The sequence below is a fragment of the Maniola jurtina genome, chromosome Z (assembly GCF_905333055.1).
Source record: "Maniola jurtina chromosome Z, ilManJurt1.1, whole genome shotgun sequence".
NCBI lineage: Eukaryota > Metazoa > Arthropoda > Insecta > Lepidoptera > Nymphalidae > Maniola > Maniola jurtina.
In genome coordinates this window covers 13,095,362-13,111,457 of record NC_060058.1, presented here as the reverse complement: position 1 = coordinate 13,111,457, position 16,096 = coordinate 13,095,362, and the positions used below count along the sequence as shown (strand labels likewise).

Here is a 16,096-nt window from a genome sequence, read left to right as displayed (position 1 = left end):
TCATATGGTTATTTGAACGATACCAATACTGAATCACACGTTTTTTAAATTTTTGTCTGTCTGTCTGTCTGTTTGAAAAGGCTAATCTTCGGAACGGCTGAACCGATTTTGACGGGATTTTCACAGACAAGTAGAGGATTGACCAGGGTGTACATAGGTTACTTTTTTAACCGACTTTCAAAAAGTGAGTTGTGTTTTTCTGCCTATGTACACCGAAATCTCCGAGATTTCTGAACAGATTTGCGTAATTTTTTTTTATCAATAGAGGAACTTTGTGACATTGTTTCATAAAAAAATGCATTCCATCTCCTCAATCCTGATGCTGCAGGGGACCTCACCATCAATACTGATGGGATTTAGAAACTGTCGGTTATAAATTGATTGATATTGAAGGTATCTATACCAAGTAAAGACTTTGTCGTTGACTTCGAGGACCCAACTCCTCAACCCTGATGCTGTAAGGAATTGCATTCCTAAATCCTGGTGATCCCTCGGGATTATTAAAGGATCATCCGTGTAAATGTTTTTACGCGGTACAGAAACACGTTGCATCCCCGTGACGGGCTATTACGGATAGGCTACTTTTGTCCTGGAAAATCAAAAGTTCCCACGGGATTTCAAACCACGCGGGCGAAGCTGCGGGCATCAGCTAGTAATATAAAAAATACTGTTTTCACCGGCACTGATAAATATTATTGGTACATAATAATGTGGTGAGGCTTACGAATCTTTCGAAAAAAATAGTACTAAAGGTACGCAAGATACACTAAGAAATATTATGAACCTATTCAAAATATTAAAAAAAAAACTGATTAGTTTTCTTTCACAAGTAGGTATGTATGTACTTTCTTTTATGTACAAAAAATTGGCCACCCTACGCACGATTTATTTCTATAATAATAAAGTTGCCTTCAAACTACCGAAATATAATATATAAATATCGCTCACCATACTTTTAAATGTGAACAACATTTAAAAGTATTTTTCACACCACTCGCTCCAGAATGCCTTATTACTGACCTGTTATTCTAAAGGTAATCTAAGTCATTACATTCCTATGAATTAGCCGGGCAGTAATCTTCTTTATTTTTTATTTACTATATAAAAATAAGTCGGGTTTTCCTTCCTGACGCTATAACTCCATAACGCACGAACCGATTTCCACGGTTTTGCATTCGTTGGAAAGGTCTCGGGCTCCGTGTGGTTTATAGCAAAGAAAATTCAGGAAAAATTTCAAGAGAAAAGCGTGAAAATATTTTTTTAAAGCATGTAATACAAACCAATATTTTAAGTAGATGGCGCCGGTGCGTGATACATTGTTTGACAGCTAATCATTGTACTCTGCTCAGTTAATTTCATGTGACAAATTTTTCCTTTTCAAATATAAAACAAAAAAAAATTTTTCTTCTTCTTTTAATCACCAAACGAAATGTTACATAAAACGAAGCCATCTGGTGGCGAAACGGAGTTCGCCGGGTTTGCTAGTGTTGTATAGAAAGTAATGTAGAGTCCAAAAAGTTTTTAGTTATCAACTATCTAAGTGTGAACAGTGACATTTAAAAGGTAGGGTCAGCGATATTTATATATTATATTATATTTCGTAGTTTGAAATCAACTTTATGTGCTATATAGATATACCTATTGAGCCTGATCGCGTACTCGCGTCTCGAACTCGACACATCAAAACAATAAACTGTTTGCGCCTTCACTGTGACTGGAACGCACGAAAAATCTGAACTAAGTATCGAATAATTATTTAGAATATAAAAACAATAGGTGTTATAATTTTTTATGTTAGGGTTACCACCCGTGAAATCAAAGCTAGCAAGCAATTCAGTTCGACCACCACAGAAATGTTAGCAAACTTCGACTAGGTACGAGTATATTATTGTAAATTGAACAATTGAAAAGAGCAACCGCCGAGTTTCTTGCTGGTTCTTCTCGGTAGGAACGGCATTCCGAACCAGTGGTAAATTATTTGACGATTCAATACCACTTGTAAAAGTTTATTTGAATAAAAATCTATTCTATTCTATTCTATTGCAAAAAAATAAAAATGTTTACCTATGTTCGCGTCAATCAAGAGATCGATAAGGAAGAACCATTCGTAATATCTGAAAGGATCAACTTTGGATTTTGTTCTAAAGAAGCATAACTTAGAAGTTGGATTAGACTGCTTCCTCGTACCTACTTACATCTCTGCTCGCAGACATAGGTGCTGGGTGGGCATGAATGATGTACTGGATTTTTTGGTGAGGAATTTACTTGTCCACATCCTGACATTTTTGTAAGACAGCATCAGCATCATCATATCAACCCATCGCCGGCTCACTACTGAGTACGGTTCTCCTCCCAGAATGAGAAGTATTCACGCTAGCCTAGTGCCGATTGGCAGACTTTAAACACCTTTGAGAACTTTATGAAGAACTCTCACGCATGCAGGTTTCTTCACGATGTTTTCCTTGATTGTTAAAGCAAGTGATATTATTACTTGCTTAAAAACGCACATAGCTCCGAAAGGAGCTTGACGGCAATGGATTGATCATGATAAGTATTATTAATTGCTTGAAACAAAGTGTCTAGTGTCAACCCTAAATACGTTTGCCCAGTAACAACCCAACACTTCACACGACGCTAATTACCGCTAGATCGAACAGATATGTCAGGAACGGGTAAAATGGGTGGCACGTTAGTACGACCCTGCAATTAAAAATCTAATAGTTCAATTAACCCCATAGATAACCTGCCCATACTATAATTTATGAATAGCTAACATAGTTGTACCTATAGGTATACATAGTTAATTTCAGAATATATCTAGCTAGGTATACGGTTTTGTACGAGAGTATACGATGCGTTTCCGGTGCGCTGCAGAGTGCAGCGCCACACCGCTCTGGATTTGAGTTTTGGATGCCACACGGGCACCGCGTTGCCGCTCTGGCAAAATGTATGGCGTGCGGCGCCGCACCACTCCTCCCAGCCGCGTGCGGTGCGGCGCCGCACGACATCGTACCACATCGTGAGGCATGGTACAGCGATTTCTATGTAGCATGACTCAGCGGCACCGCTCAGGGGCTCCATGAACTGCCTCAGTCAGGTGGTACACATTTAGTTCGTAGTAAGTGCATATTATGTATTTACAAATGTATAATAAACCTTACATAAGATTTTTAACGACTTCTGAGAATTTGTTGGATCATTTTTAATCGATACGTAAAACTCTGCTAAAAAGTTCATTTACAGTTCCATAGGTATATGAGACGCCTATCTTCAAAGTTCAATTTTGGCCTGTTATTTAATAGTACTTAGTTACTCCTTTGTTTATCATTATTATATTTTATAGGCGCCTGCAAGAAAAAATACAGCAATGTCGACTTACGCTACAAAGGCTAAAATAAATAAGATCTGCCACTTGAGGTCGTTTTAGTTTTTTTTTTTTCAAATAATATGTAACCTGCCTATAACAGGGATAATAATTATATTTTTAGGCACTGTCAAACTGATTCCCACTTCCGTGGTCACTATAATCGGTCACTATACCTAGTGACCGATTAAATTTAGCTCCACTGAGGTATAAGCATGAATATAAAGCAATATCATTAATTTCAACAAACCATCACAGAATACCTACCTAATTAAATTCACAAAGCATGAATAAATAATTCATTTATAATTTTCGCTTCACAGTCAACAGTAATTAAGGTTTACTAAATGATTAAATCTGTTCAGTAATTACTTATTGATAAGAAAATTACATACTAAGAGTAACCCTACACAGAAATAAGGCCTGCGATGGATGGACCTTCGTTATACAACAAACAAACGTGTCAAAAATATTACATCAAAGTTTAAAGACGTCAAACGCCCTTAAAGTTTTACTTTCTGTTGGAAACAATACGCAGAAGAACTTACAGTTTTTATAAAATAACGAAGGTCTGGCCCTCCCGGGCTCTTAGTCTATAAGCTCCCATAGTTGATCGTTGATCAATTCGCAGTTCGGATTAGTTTGATGATGTTACACAGGTGCATTTTTCGGAAAAAAAAGATGATTTCATATTGTGGCACTTCTTTATTCATTTTTCTATGGTAAATATAGCTCTACACTTTACATTTTTATCTACAAATGTTATGACATAACTTAAAAAAAAATAAAAAAAATATAACAAAATAGATTATAAAATATAATATTATATACTATATTACTCGTACACAATTTTTGAGCTCATATTTTCAGGTCAGTACGATTACTTAATAATTTTTGGTCTAAATAATAATTTCGCTAAATAAATACTTCGCATTCAGATATGTTGATTCGATATTTTAACAAAGGTTTATTTATATAAGTTGGGTCTATACCAAACGAAGCCGTAATCACGGTTTTGGGTGATTTTGGTATGAAACCCTGGAAAACATTTTTACATGATTGTATAACATAGTTACACGTGAACAACTTATCTGAAACGTAGGTATAATAGGTAACAATTCATTTAAGTATATATTATATCATCTACACTATAATAATTTTAACGTAGCACCACAAATTTAATATTTAATCACCTAAAATTTTACATTCAAAGTGAAAACTAATCAACATTTATAACGAACACACATTACTTATGTTCTTAAAAATAAAGGCCTCTAAAAAAATACTCTTTTGTCTATATTGTCCCTAACCGCTCATTTACACAATATTCTTCACGTCTCGCCTCACCACTTGTTACTGTTAATGGCAACGCTTGAATCTCACGTGTTGCTGGTACCCTTGGTCCGCGTATGGAAATTGTTTTTATGACAGACTATTACGTAACAATAACTGATGCTTGATTTCCACTGATATGTATATAATATTATATAAGTGAGTGCTGATTTCAATCTATTAGTGTGAGTTTATATTCTATACTGTTTAAATAATAATCTCTTGAAAAACTAAGTAATAAAAGTGCAAGTGTTTTCTGTAATTTCTTCCCTTTTACGTCGCAAAAGAAGAATAAATTATAAATGTCATAATTTTCAAAAACTTATACCCGATTGGTTTCTTTTTTTCCAAGTTATACCTAGTTAGTTGCATTTATTACTGTTATAATACGATACTAACATTAAAATCTTATATAATATCAGAAAGACATAAAAAAGTCTTTTGCGTCTTACAGTCGGGTAAAAGTAACAACAGTTTGGTACCATCAACTTTTATCATAAATTTTTTTAGACGCAACAATAGTAAAAATTAATAACGAGGTTTAAGTGGAAGATCTTATTACTTGTAAAGTAACAGATTTACCAACCTGAGAAATCTCAAATGCAAACTTGCTATTATCCTTAAAACTTATGAACTTATAGAAATAATCTATTAAAGATGATAAATTGATTTCTTATTACAAAACTTGCAAATGAAAAATCTAGCAACAATAAATTCATGAGAAACTACAAAACCATGTTTTTAAACAAAACATTCTAAGTATATAACTTATGAATAAATGCACGAACTTTAAAAAGTATTCAGCCATTCATTTATTTTATTAATAAAATCTTGACTTAATACATTTCAAAGCGTAATTAATGGAAGCGATTTTGTATTGCAAAATACGTCATTAAGAACTGATTTGTGTTTCAAAAAACTAACATAGTTACAAGTTTTGAATCACGATAAATTCGGCATTATTTCACTTTATTCATTATTTAAAAATACAGACGAAGAATACAGAAAAAGCATTACCTGATAATACAAATGCAGATTCATTTCGTCCGCAATTTTTGACTTTCACTAGGCTACAGTAAATGAATCACATTTAATGTCATAAATCATCTGGACGCACTAGTTCAAACTGCATTCAGTTACTGCATACGCGAGCAAAACCTAGATACTGAATTATGCATCGGTACTATGGAACTTAGGTATCTCTTTCTCATTTTTTCTTTGAAACAAAATAGGGATGGAAAATTTTAAATGTCACTGCACTAGATGGCACAGATTACGGATTATGGTCGCTGTCATAGCAAATCACATTATTAACAAAGTTGTTATAATTATTAATTACTTACAAATTTTATAACAAGTAATGCTTACAAAAAATAAAACACACAAATAAATTTAAAATACAGATTAAAAAATGGTAATTAAATATACAAAGTATAATTCAAACAAAAGCTTTTAACTATTCATTTTATAGATACTCATGAAATATAACTTATTGATTATAAAAATACATATCTGTGTGAAGGCAAAGACCGGATCACCAGATAATACAGCTATAAAAACTCTTCAATTTTATAAACTTCGTGTATAATATGTTAAACAAAAAATTAAATAAAATTATCAGAAAATAAAGCCCAAATGCAACGGAAATCGTAGAATTTATTGATCGGGGTTTCGGTTGCATATATCGATCTGACCCAGTCAACGCCTACAAACATTAGAACCATATTTTACTACAAGTAAACACCACGCATGCGCGATGTCCTTTATGTAAATTAAAACGTTAATATATTATTGACAAAAGCCATAACATAAATCTTCGAAACAATAGTTGTACTACTAACAGGTAATCTAAATAAATAAAAGGAAAATTTATTTGATCTATCAGAACAGAAAAATCGACGGACCGGGCTGAAATTAGGCATACCGATAGCTATTATGACGTAGCCATCTAATAGCTAATAAAGGATTTTTGAAAATTCAAGCCACAAGGGAGTAAAGTAGGGGTTTGTCGCAGGGATGAGCTAGTAATTAATAGTGGTTGTAGTTGTATATAATAATTGTATAATTGTACTTCAATTTTGTGTTAGCTTTATATATTTTTTTTAAAGTATCTAGTAAAAAATATTTCATTCCTTCATTCATTCAGAAAAAAAACCTATTTTATGTTTTATTTATGGAGCTAAAAACGAAAATCCGAGGTATATCACAAGAAAAAATATCACGCCTCGAATATAACATTAAGAATTTAAAATCTGGAAGAAGAGCACACAATTTGAAGAGATTCTTGAACGTGATGAAACGCCATATTGAAGAAAAATTCGGTTTACAAAAAGTTTCACCTATATATTTATTTGCAACACGCTTATAATATGCGCATTAATTTATATTATATTTTACATATTCGACAAATATTACACAATACAAACTTAATATGACTATAAATGCTTTGACATATTTAGCACATTCTTTAGGTAACATTCTGATGTGTAACTTATCATATTATCTATAGGCATAGCGCATAACTGATGCTCCTGCGGTATAGATCGTTTCAACGATAGTTCCTATGGAGTTATGTTGGCTGCCCTATCTGTCTAAATAATTGGGTGGTCATTGGCACCATATTTGCATGAGAAGACGCATATTTTGTTCATTATTATTTGATTTTCAATTCATTTATTCATTAAATTCAAATGAAAATAAACAAAATCTGCGTCTTCTTATGCAAATATGGTGCCAATGACTTAAACAGATAGGGGAGCCAACATAACGCCATAGGAACTGTACGTTGAAACGATCTATAGTGGAGCTGTGCGGGAGAGTGACAGTTGTCAAAAGTTGACGAATCACTGAGCTCTCACGTCACGTCATCACTCATCAAACACCTCCCGCACCGCCCCATTACGCCAGGAACTTACTCAGTTATGCGTTGCCTATTGCAATTAAAAATAGAGCTTATAATCTATGGCACTAACTTCTTGATACTTTTAGACTTCGATAAACTTGAAAGATTCAAAACAGCTATTCTGTTTGTACTCGTAACGCAAACGTAGCTTCCATCCGAAAAATATTTTTGAGTTAGGCTCAAAGAAGTTTTATTTATTTAAGCGATACATTGATAAATAAATGTTGGGACCGGTAACGCTATCTTCAATGATTTTCTAAAAATTACATATACTGTATCCACGCAGAGAAGTTAATATAGGGCTCTCTCTGTTACGTAATCCCATACAAATGACAAAGACAAAACGTCATTGACTAATCAATCACAAACGAGCTATGTTTTCCTTACAAACTTTTTTCATTGGATATAATAGTACAGAGGAGTACTTTTTTGACAGTCCTACACTATTCGTAACTTTTCTCCAAGGGTAAAGTATAGTGCTGCGCACGCATCAATACTGTTCTATATCCTTTCAACAAATAGCATCGAGTTATAATATATCTTCTATACTGTTGCTAGACTATAGCTGGATGCATGGAAAATGCCAGAAATAAAGCATAGCGTGCTTATCTACTCTATTTATAAAGATACAAATAGCGCGGAAGATGCTGGAATGTAATAATTTCTTTGGAGCAGCTTTGATAGGGAACGCTTCAAGATATCTTAGGTATCAAAGATTCAATATCAGTGAAATTGCTTACGTAATGCGGCCACTCTTTGACAATATCGATAACTTTATCGCCAGGACTTAAAGTGGACATCAACTGTCTGTGAACAAAGAGTTTGTAGTCCTTTCGTAACTTGCCCAGTTGAACACCCTGTCTGATAATTTTCTGACAAGCCTCGACTTGCTGTTTCGGTGGAGGGTCGTTGTTGAATGTGCCTATGAAGGCTATGCCTATACTGTACTTGTTGTATCCCTTAGTATGAGCACCCTGATAGTCCCAGCCTCGACCGAAGTAGACGGAGCCGTCGCCTCCGATCAGAAAGTTGTATCCGATGTCATACCATCCTTTTGATTCGATGTGAAATGTCTGTATTAACCGCACTCGGAGAACGCATTGACTCTGAAACAAGATGCAGGCACTTAATGAACTTCATAATACATATTTAGGATGTAAAATTTTTAGAAGTAGTAACTTAATATTGCACGACATTCAATTTGATGTTAAAAAATTATACGGAAAACTTTATCCCTATGACAAATCACAACCTTAAACATTTAACTGAAAAAAGGTTGATTACATTAAGCGATAATAATGCCATGCATCCAGAATATAAAATTTGGGGCGCAATAGAGCGGCGAACTTGTAATCATCATAACTTTAATTCCAGACGTAACATTGAACGCTCAACTTGATGAACCAACGGCAATCGCAATCGTCGTCATAAATTGAAAACGATTATGATTATAGTTCTTGCATTTCATGAGTGCATGTGGTTCATACTTATGTTTAAGTCGTATCGATATAAGTAAAGTAAATGTGTGCGCTTGCAAGCGCTTGCTTGCAACTTATTGGTTTGACAGGCACGCACACTTACGCAATGTGCTTGAGCACGACGTAACCACAAGTAAAGTTCACGCACACTCGTGAATTGCAAGAAATATACAAGAGTGGTGGTGTGTGCGCCAATGGTTCAATATAATAACTACCGATCGCTATATAAAATTGCTTTAAGTAGATGCTCTCAGGATGTGGTGCTGGAGAAGAATGTTGAAAACATCTTGGACTTAATTTCGAACCAACAAGTCCACTCTCGAAGAACTCATCAAGCATCGTCTGTCTTCTGCTGTACGGACTCGCATTCTCAGTTTCCTTGGTCACGTATCTAGACGCGACGATGTCTCCATTGAACGTGTAGTAGTTCAAGAAAAGTAGAGGGCGTGGTGGATCATCCATGAGATCAAAGACCGAGAGAGGCTGCGATGGACGTCCCCTTGTAAGAATGCACAAGGAAGGCAGCCATCAGAGTGGAATGGAGGCGCATTGTTAAGCGTGCACTGCAGTGACAACCACGACTGCTTTGTCAAGAGCGTAACGACAAAGGAGAAAGTTCAAGTTGCCAATATGATCGCCAACTTTCGATAGATGCTTCAAAAGAAGAGTGATTACAAGTGCGATGCGTAATAATTATTGATCTTATTGGTGTTATTTTGTTTGTAATGTACCTATTTATCTGATATAAACATTCAATGTTAATACGTCATACTAACTGACGAAAATTTTATCAAATAATTACCTCAAACTATGAATCACGCTGCGGGGGCAACACACGCAGCGGAAGGATTTCCCTAATAAGGGCCAGCACATATAGAACTGCAAACGGGGCGAGCGAAGAAACTCTATTTGCATTGGATAAGGTCGATATTTGCATATCTGCAGAGCAGTATGTTTAATTCTATGATAGCCCTGGAGTTTTGAAATTGTAAATTTTGATAACACAACTTATTTTGCGGATTCCCCTAATATATTGGTACATATAAAATATGATTCAACAAATTACTAAATTCACGTGATATGATAATAACATTTAGCTTTTATTATGCTTCAATAAATTTTTACACAGACCGAATTTGTTTCAAATGTTAGATGATATTTCAGGTCCAGGTCTTTAACAAAATCCACGCTAAAAACCACGTTCATTCGTGATTCTGCTGCAGCGTGATTGAGACACTTTCGCACATTTATTAACCCCCGACCCAAAAAGAGAGGTGTTATAAGTTTGACGTGTGTATCTGTGTATCTGTCTGTGGCATCGTAGCTCCTAAACGAATGAACCGATTTTAATTTTGTTTTTTTTTGTTTGAAACGTGGCTTGATCGAGAGTGTTCTTAGCTATAATCGAAGAAAATTGGTTCAGCCGTTTGAAAGTTATCAGCTCTTTTCTAGTTACTGTAACCTTCACTGCTCAGGGGTGTTACAAATTTTCAATTTACACTTGTAATATGGGTAGTAATTTCTATAATACTCAACTAACCTGCGTATGGCAGTTCTCCGTGGCCGTGTGTGTAATGATAACCCAAGGGACTGGTTGAACCAGTTTGTCCAGTTCTCCCTCAACGGGTTGTGCCAACCAATCTGTCCGGGACACTATTCTCAAATGGTCCGGGGCAATTAGTAAGGGATCCCCTGAAAAATAACAAACTTACAATCACATGCAATTAACGAGTTTTGACGACCACCCTGATGCTGTGGTAAGCCGTATGATGTTTAAGTAGACAATTAAACTTCGAGATTCGTAAGACGTATTCGAGAATTTTGTTTCTCAATTGGCTCTAGTCTCTTCGGGTGGGAGACCAGCAAAGACCGCCAAAGACCACCAAGCGGTTTATCATCCTAGTAGGATGCCACGTAGAAATTGATTAGAGGTATAAAAATTCTCCATCGTCACCAGGTAGGATCGCACTCGAAAGGTGAATAATTTTTAAAGATTAGTTCAATTTTTACGTGCAACCGTATTATTAAGTACCTACCATGGTTTGAATGGGCTTGGTTTCTTCTGAATTAAGATAAACCGGTAAAAGGAGTAATTTAAACGTAAACTACATTTATTTACTAAAAGTTATCACTACCAGTAAAACTTTCTATACATAATTTAAATTATAATATTCCCTAGCAAAAAATGTTAGACGGCTACGTAAGAGGACCATGTACCACATAACCCCATGCTATCAATCCACAAATAAAGTAAATAGAAGTTTTTATGTTATTTTGTTGCAGTTATTTTTTTCAAAGAGCGGCAGTCTTTCGTAATCATTATTCGCTGTATGACATTTAACCTTCATTTGAAGATAAACTGACACAAAATTTAGTTTGGTTAAGCGTTAAGAGACATTTCCACAGAGCGCTACCCGGCATTATCTATACAAACGTAGTTTAATTTGAATATTAACCAATGAATTCAATGAAATTTTATAGAAAATTTCATATTCCTACATTATATTAAATGAAACTAGATCTAGTCTAGGCAAAAATCCAGGCGTTTGCCATCTAATCCGCAACCATACTTGATGACAGAACTTGATAAACACATATATACGAAAAAAGACAAAATATAATATGAACCAGGCAAAACTGGTTCATATGACAATTTTTCAGGTCAACGTTGAGTCGTAATATCGAGATATAAGAAACCTAATCTATAATATCTTAGAGCAAACATTTCATGCAACGCTAGATAAAGAAAACACAAGTCATATATATATTAGTTTGGGTGGTGTTTTCAGAAAAAAAAAAAGAAACTTACATAAAATATATTCACACAACTGAAGTACAAAGTGGATAGCCACGACCAAATCTACATATATACGAGTACGTCCTACAAATCTTACTAATATTATAAACTAGCTGACACCCGCGACTTCGCGTGGATGTAGGTTTTTTAAAATTCCTGTGGGAACTCTTTAATTTTCCAGGATAAAAAGTAACCTATGTGCTAATCCAGGGTATAATCTATCTCCATTCTAAATTTCAGTCCAATCCGTCCAGTAGATTTTGCGTGAAGGAGTAACAAACATACACACACACACATACAAACTTTCTCCTTTATAATATTAATAGTGTGATGTGAACGTTTTGGATGTTTGTTACTAATTGACGCCACAATGTATGCCACGGTGGTATATAGGTGCATTTGACGATTCGAAAGTTTAATTGAATAAAAATATTTTGAGTTTTAAATGACCACTTTGGCTATTTGGATTGGATATAGCTTATACCCTAAATTAACACAAATGCTATCTAATCCCAGAAAATCAATGAATGACGCGGGATTTTAGAAATCCTATCCTAACTTGCGAAATTTTATTTATTTTTAATGAAGTTCTTACAATAATTATACTGACAAATAAAATAACTCATTATTAATCTCGATCCGCATTGACGAAGACACGGGCAAAAGCTAGCTATCTTTAAAATGTTTTCCAGTGAGCAATATAAATGCACCCTTCTTAGGTGTTGTTCCTACTTGTTTCAGGATGTCAAGTAATAGAAGTGTGTGATCGCCGTTATTAAGTCACATAAAGAAATTTTGACTTGCAACCATTATACAACGGTGACTACATCAACATTTGCAGTGAATACTGCGAATCAACCTGCTGATTTGGTGGGAACAACTTATCGTCGCTTTGCTAAGCAGTTTTTGATATCGTACCTTCGGCGTTGCATTGCATGCAGTATTTATCCATGCAATTCTCATGAACCGTGTGCTTCCTTATAGCATTATTACCGATGGATTCCTTTGTTAGTAATGAATAAAAAATTAACACAAACGCTAATGGCAACACGACAATCGATAGAATAATGACTTGAAAACTTTCATAACAGAATCCCACCACCGGAGTATCAGCTGAAATAAATACAACCATATATTTAATAATATTAAACACAGCACTTGCATAGTAAGAGCAAAATGTTGATATGAGTCCTAAGTATAATTTTCAAGTTAACGTTAACACTGGGTAAGGTACCGCGCTCACCGCGACTTGATAAAGCTACAAAAAGTAGCGTAGCGCTGGCCCTCTGCCAACGATTCTGTATCGTTGTTGCGATTCTTAAATTGCGTTCAAGATACAAGTGACTGTACAAGTTCCCATGGGCAATGTCCTTAAATATGACATTTAGTATGATTTTTTTTATTCAGATACAAGTTAGCCTAGACTGCGATCTCATTTGATGGTATGGCCGTTTCAATTACTGGTTTTATGCAGTATCGTACTGAAACACTAAACACTTGGCGTCACAGCTTGGCCGGTAGGGTGGTAACTAACTATAGCCAAAGCCTTCCACCAGACTGGATCAGAGACAATTTAGAAATAATAAATTACCAAATTGCCCACACCGGGAATCGAACCCGGAACCTCCTACTTGTAAGACCATATCGCTCACCATTGCGTCAGGAGGGTCATCAAACATTTTTGGGACAACGCTGCAATAACGTCGTGATTTGACATATTCATACTAAATGACATATTTACGCACATATTACGTTAATTTGAAAAGTTAGACTAGAATAATTTGAAAAGTTAGACTGAAGTCTAGAATAAGTTTTAACGTTAACACTTAACACACGTGAAAAGATTATCTGCTAGTATAGTTAATATAAAATTACAGATTAACACTTAGGGCCCTGTATAGATACCTCTCAAGCAGTTTAATATAGAAACTCATACAGTTCAAAACAAAAACAAAATAGATTAAGTACCACAATCCAGTGTATCTATGAAGTATGAAATCAATGGCAGTGCACAAAAAAAAGGAATATACAAGTCACATAACCATCATCCAATAGTAGAAAAACTTCTTTTTTTATTGAGATATTGGCTTGTGCTTAAGAGGGCTCTCTCCGTCACTCGCTCCATACAAACGTAGTTTCAATTTCATTTGAATACTAAGCAACCAAAGTCCATGAAATTGTACAGACATATTCTAGAGACCAATATCTATGCCTGTGGTTTTTTTCAGATTTCTGTTAAAATATTCAGTTTCAAAGTTACGCGGTCTTAAAAATTCACATACAAAGCTTTGAGCTCCTGTAATTTTGAAACTACATATTTTTAGAAAAATCTAAAACACCACAGGCACAGATATTAGTTTCTAGAATATGTTTGCAAAATTTCGTGGACTTTGGTTGCTTAATATTCAAATGAAATTGGAACTACGATTGTACGGAGAAGTGACGGAGAGAGCCCTGTTAAATTTAATATTTAAACATCCTAAAAGCAACTGACTCACCAGAGGGGTCCAATGTGGTAAAGTCTGGCTGTGTGAAACCATTGGTGGACTGTTGTTGTGGCTCATTCTTATTTTGCAACACAAGCACTACAGCAATTATACTTCCTATAACTATGATGCACACTGCGGAAAACGTTATTTTGTGCCAAACTAAGATTTGTTCTTTCTTGTCCACTGTAAATTAAATTATAATACATAATTACTTAAAGATATATTATCTCTCTGTGTTGTATTTCTCATTGCTGAAGGTTGTGATGAGGCCAAGGGTATAAATTAAGGGGGTCCATAAAACCCCTAATAGTTTTCATGGGACATAATGCAGTGGACTCCCAGATCCTTCTGCATAAATAAGTTCTTAATTAATAAAATAAATAAGCTTTCACTCAAACATTATTGGCATGTTATTGCTGGACTTGTTAGTCTAAACTCTAAATATATAAAAGGAAAGAGTGACTGAACGACAGGTCAATCTACTGGATGGATCAGATTAAAATTTGGCAAGCAGACAGCTAATATGACCTAGATATCTACTAAAAAAATATATCATAAGATTGAATTTAAATTCCAGTCATATTGGCTGAGACAGAAAAATAAATAATTCAGTTCTTAAAGCAACCAGGAGAACCAAGGTCACTGACATAGCCCAAATCATGAGAAAGCAGATATAAAAAGGATGATGGGGCTCATTAGAGGACTATGTTCAATAGTGGACATCCTGATATGATGATGATGATTATTATTATAATCATTTATAATAAACAACAATTTTGAGAAAGCAATTTGTTTTGCTAAAGCCAGATTTAAGGCAAACAACTTACAGCTCTCCTGAACCTTTCCACGAGTAGAATGGTCACCTCCTGAAATGTTCTCATCGTCACTTCTCGTGTACGAAGAATTATCTACACCAGATTTACTCTGAACAATTTGCTTGATTGTCACAGGTCCATTGAAATAGGTGTTGTTGCCAAATTGTACATTCTCAGAGTTTGTTATTGCAACTCGGCCAAAAGACGGTATAGCCGTGTTATGCATCAAATTGGGAGGAAGATTCGATATGGCGTTAACAGTGTTAACAGTCCTTGAAACTTTTTCATTATCACTAATTTTATCATCACAGTCACTCGTAGCGTCGGTTACTTGAAGATCTCCTAGATCACCCGACACCCGGACGCCGAGATTTCTTCCTGAATTGGACCTATCTAGGTTTAGAGCCATTTTATTTTTATAAATTTACATTTTCGATACCAAAATTCATCTTTGTTATCATCTTACACCACGGAACTATTCATGCATTTTAAATAATGTAAACTATTCTGATCGCATCACAAATACAATATAATAAAAGACTACATATTATAATTATTGAAATTCACTAAACATTTCTGCCCTCTCTCCGAAATTTAAATTTCATTTATTAATTTACAATGTTGAATGTTCCTTGTTTTTTATGTTTTAAATGATGTAGATAAAAAAAAAAAAAACATGACATGACCCAGTGTGACACTGACACTTGACAGCGAGCGAAACAGTTTTTTCCAACTGACTGTACGGCTTTGGGTTCGAGTCATTTTGAGAAACAAATAGAAAAATATTTAAAAATTAAATAAAATTAAAATCTTACATGAAGCTCGCCCGACTTACATACATGCATAGAGACAAAAAATATTTTTTCTTTTTAGTGATTTTGGAAGTCTGTTTACGAGTTTTTATGTAACTATGTCATAG

At 34.8% G+C, this 16,096-nt stretch overlaps 1 protein-coding gene and 1 long non-coding RNA gene across 3 annotated transcripts; one reads left to right on the top strand and one right to left on the bottom strand.

Moving 5' to 3' along the window:
- Window positions 1-119: 119 nt before the first annotated feature.
- LOC123880590 lies at window positions 120-9,674 on the top strand. The gene is made up of 3 exons (XR_006799287.1): window positions 120-130; window positions 9,252-9,258; window positions 9,559-9,674. It is a non-coding gene; the product is annotated as an uncharacterized LOC123880590 (long non-coding RNA).
- LOC123880563 (peptidoglycan-recognition protein LC-like) lies at window positions 7,923-15,812 on the bottom strand. Of its 2 annotated transcripts, XM_045928747.1 has the most exons (5): window positions 15,190-15,812; window positions 14,372-14,545; window positions 12,792-12,986; window positions 10,617-10,768; window positions 7,923-8,704 (listed from the first exon to the last, which is right to left on the bottom strand). In XM_045928747.1, the coding sequence occupies exons 1-5, from the start codon at window positions 15,584-15,586 to the stop codon at window positions 8,291-8,293; spliced, it is 1,332 nt and encodes a 443-aa protein (XP_045784703.1). In that variant the 5' UTR covers window positions 15,587-15,812; the 3' UTR covers window positions 7,923-8,290. The 2 variants fall into 2 exon arrangements, with proteins under 2 accessions (XP_045784703.1, XP_045784704.1); XM_045928748.1 differs by lacking the exon at window positions 12,792-12,986.
- Between the last annotated feature and the right edge of the window lie 284 nt (window positions 15,813-16,096).

Bases quoted from the DNA above. Each gene is read 5' to 3' on its own strand.
- LOC123880563 (XM_045928747.1), bottom strand. From the start codon at position 15,586: ATGGCTCTAAACCTAGATAGGTCCAATTCAGGAAGAAATCTCGGCGTC. The intron at 12,987-14,371 runs GTGAGTCAGTTG...TATTTATTTCAG, and splicing joins TACCACATTGGACCCCTCTG to CTGATACTCCGGTGGTGGGA. The intron at 10,769-12,791 runs GTACGATATCAA...GTTATTTTTCAG, and splicing joins CATGCAATGCAACGCCGAAG to GGGATCCCTTACTAATTGCC.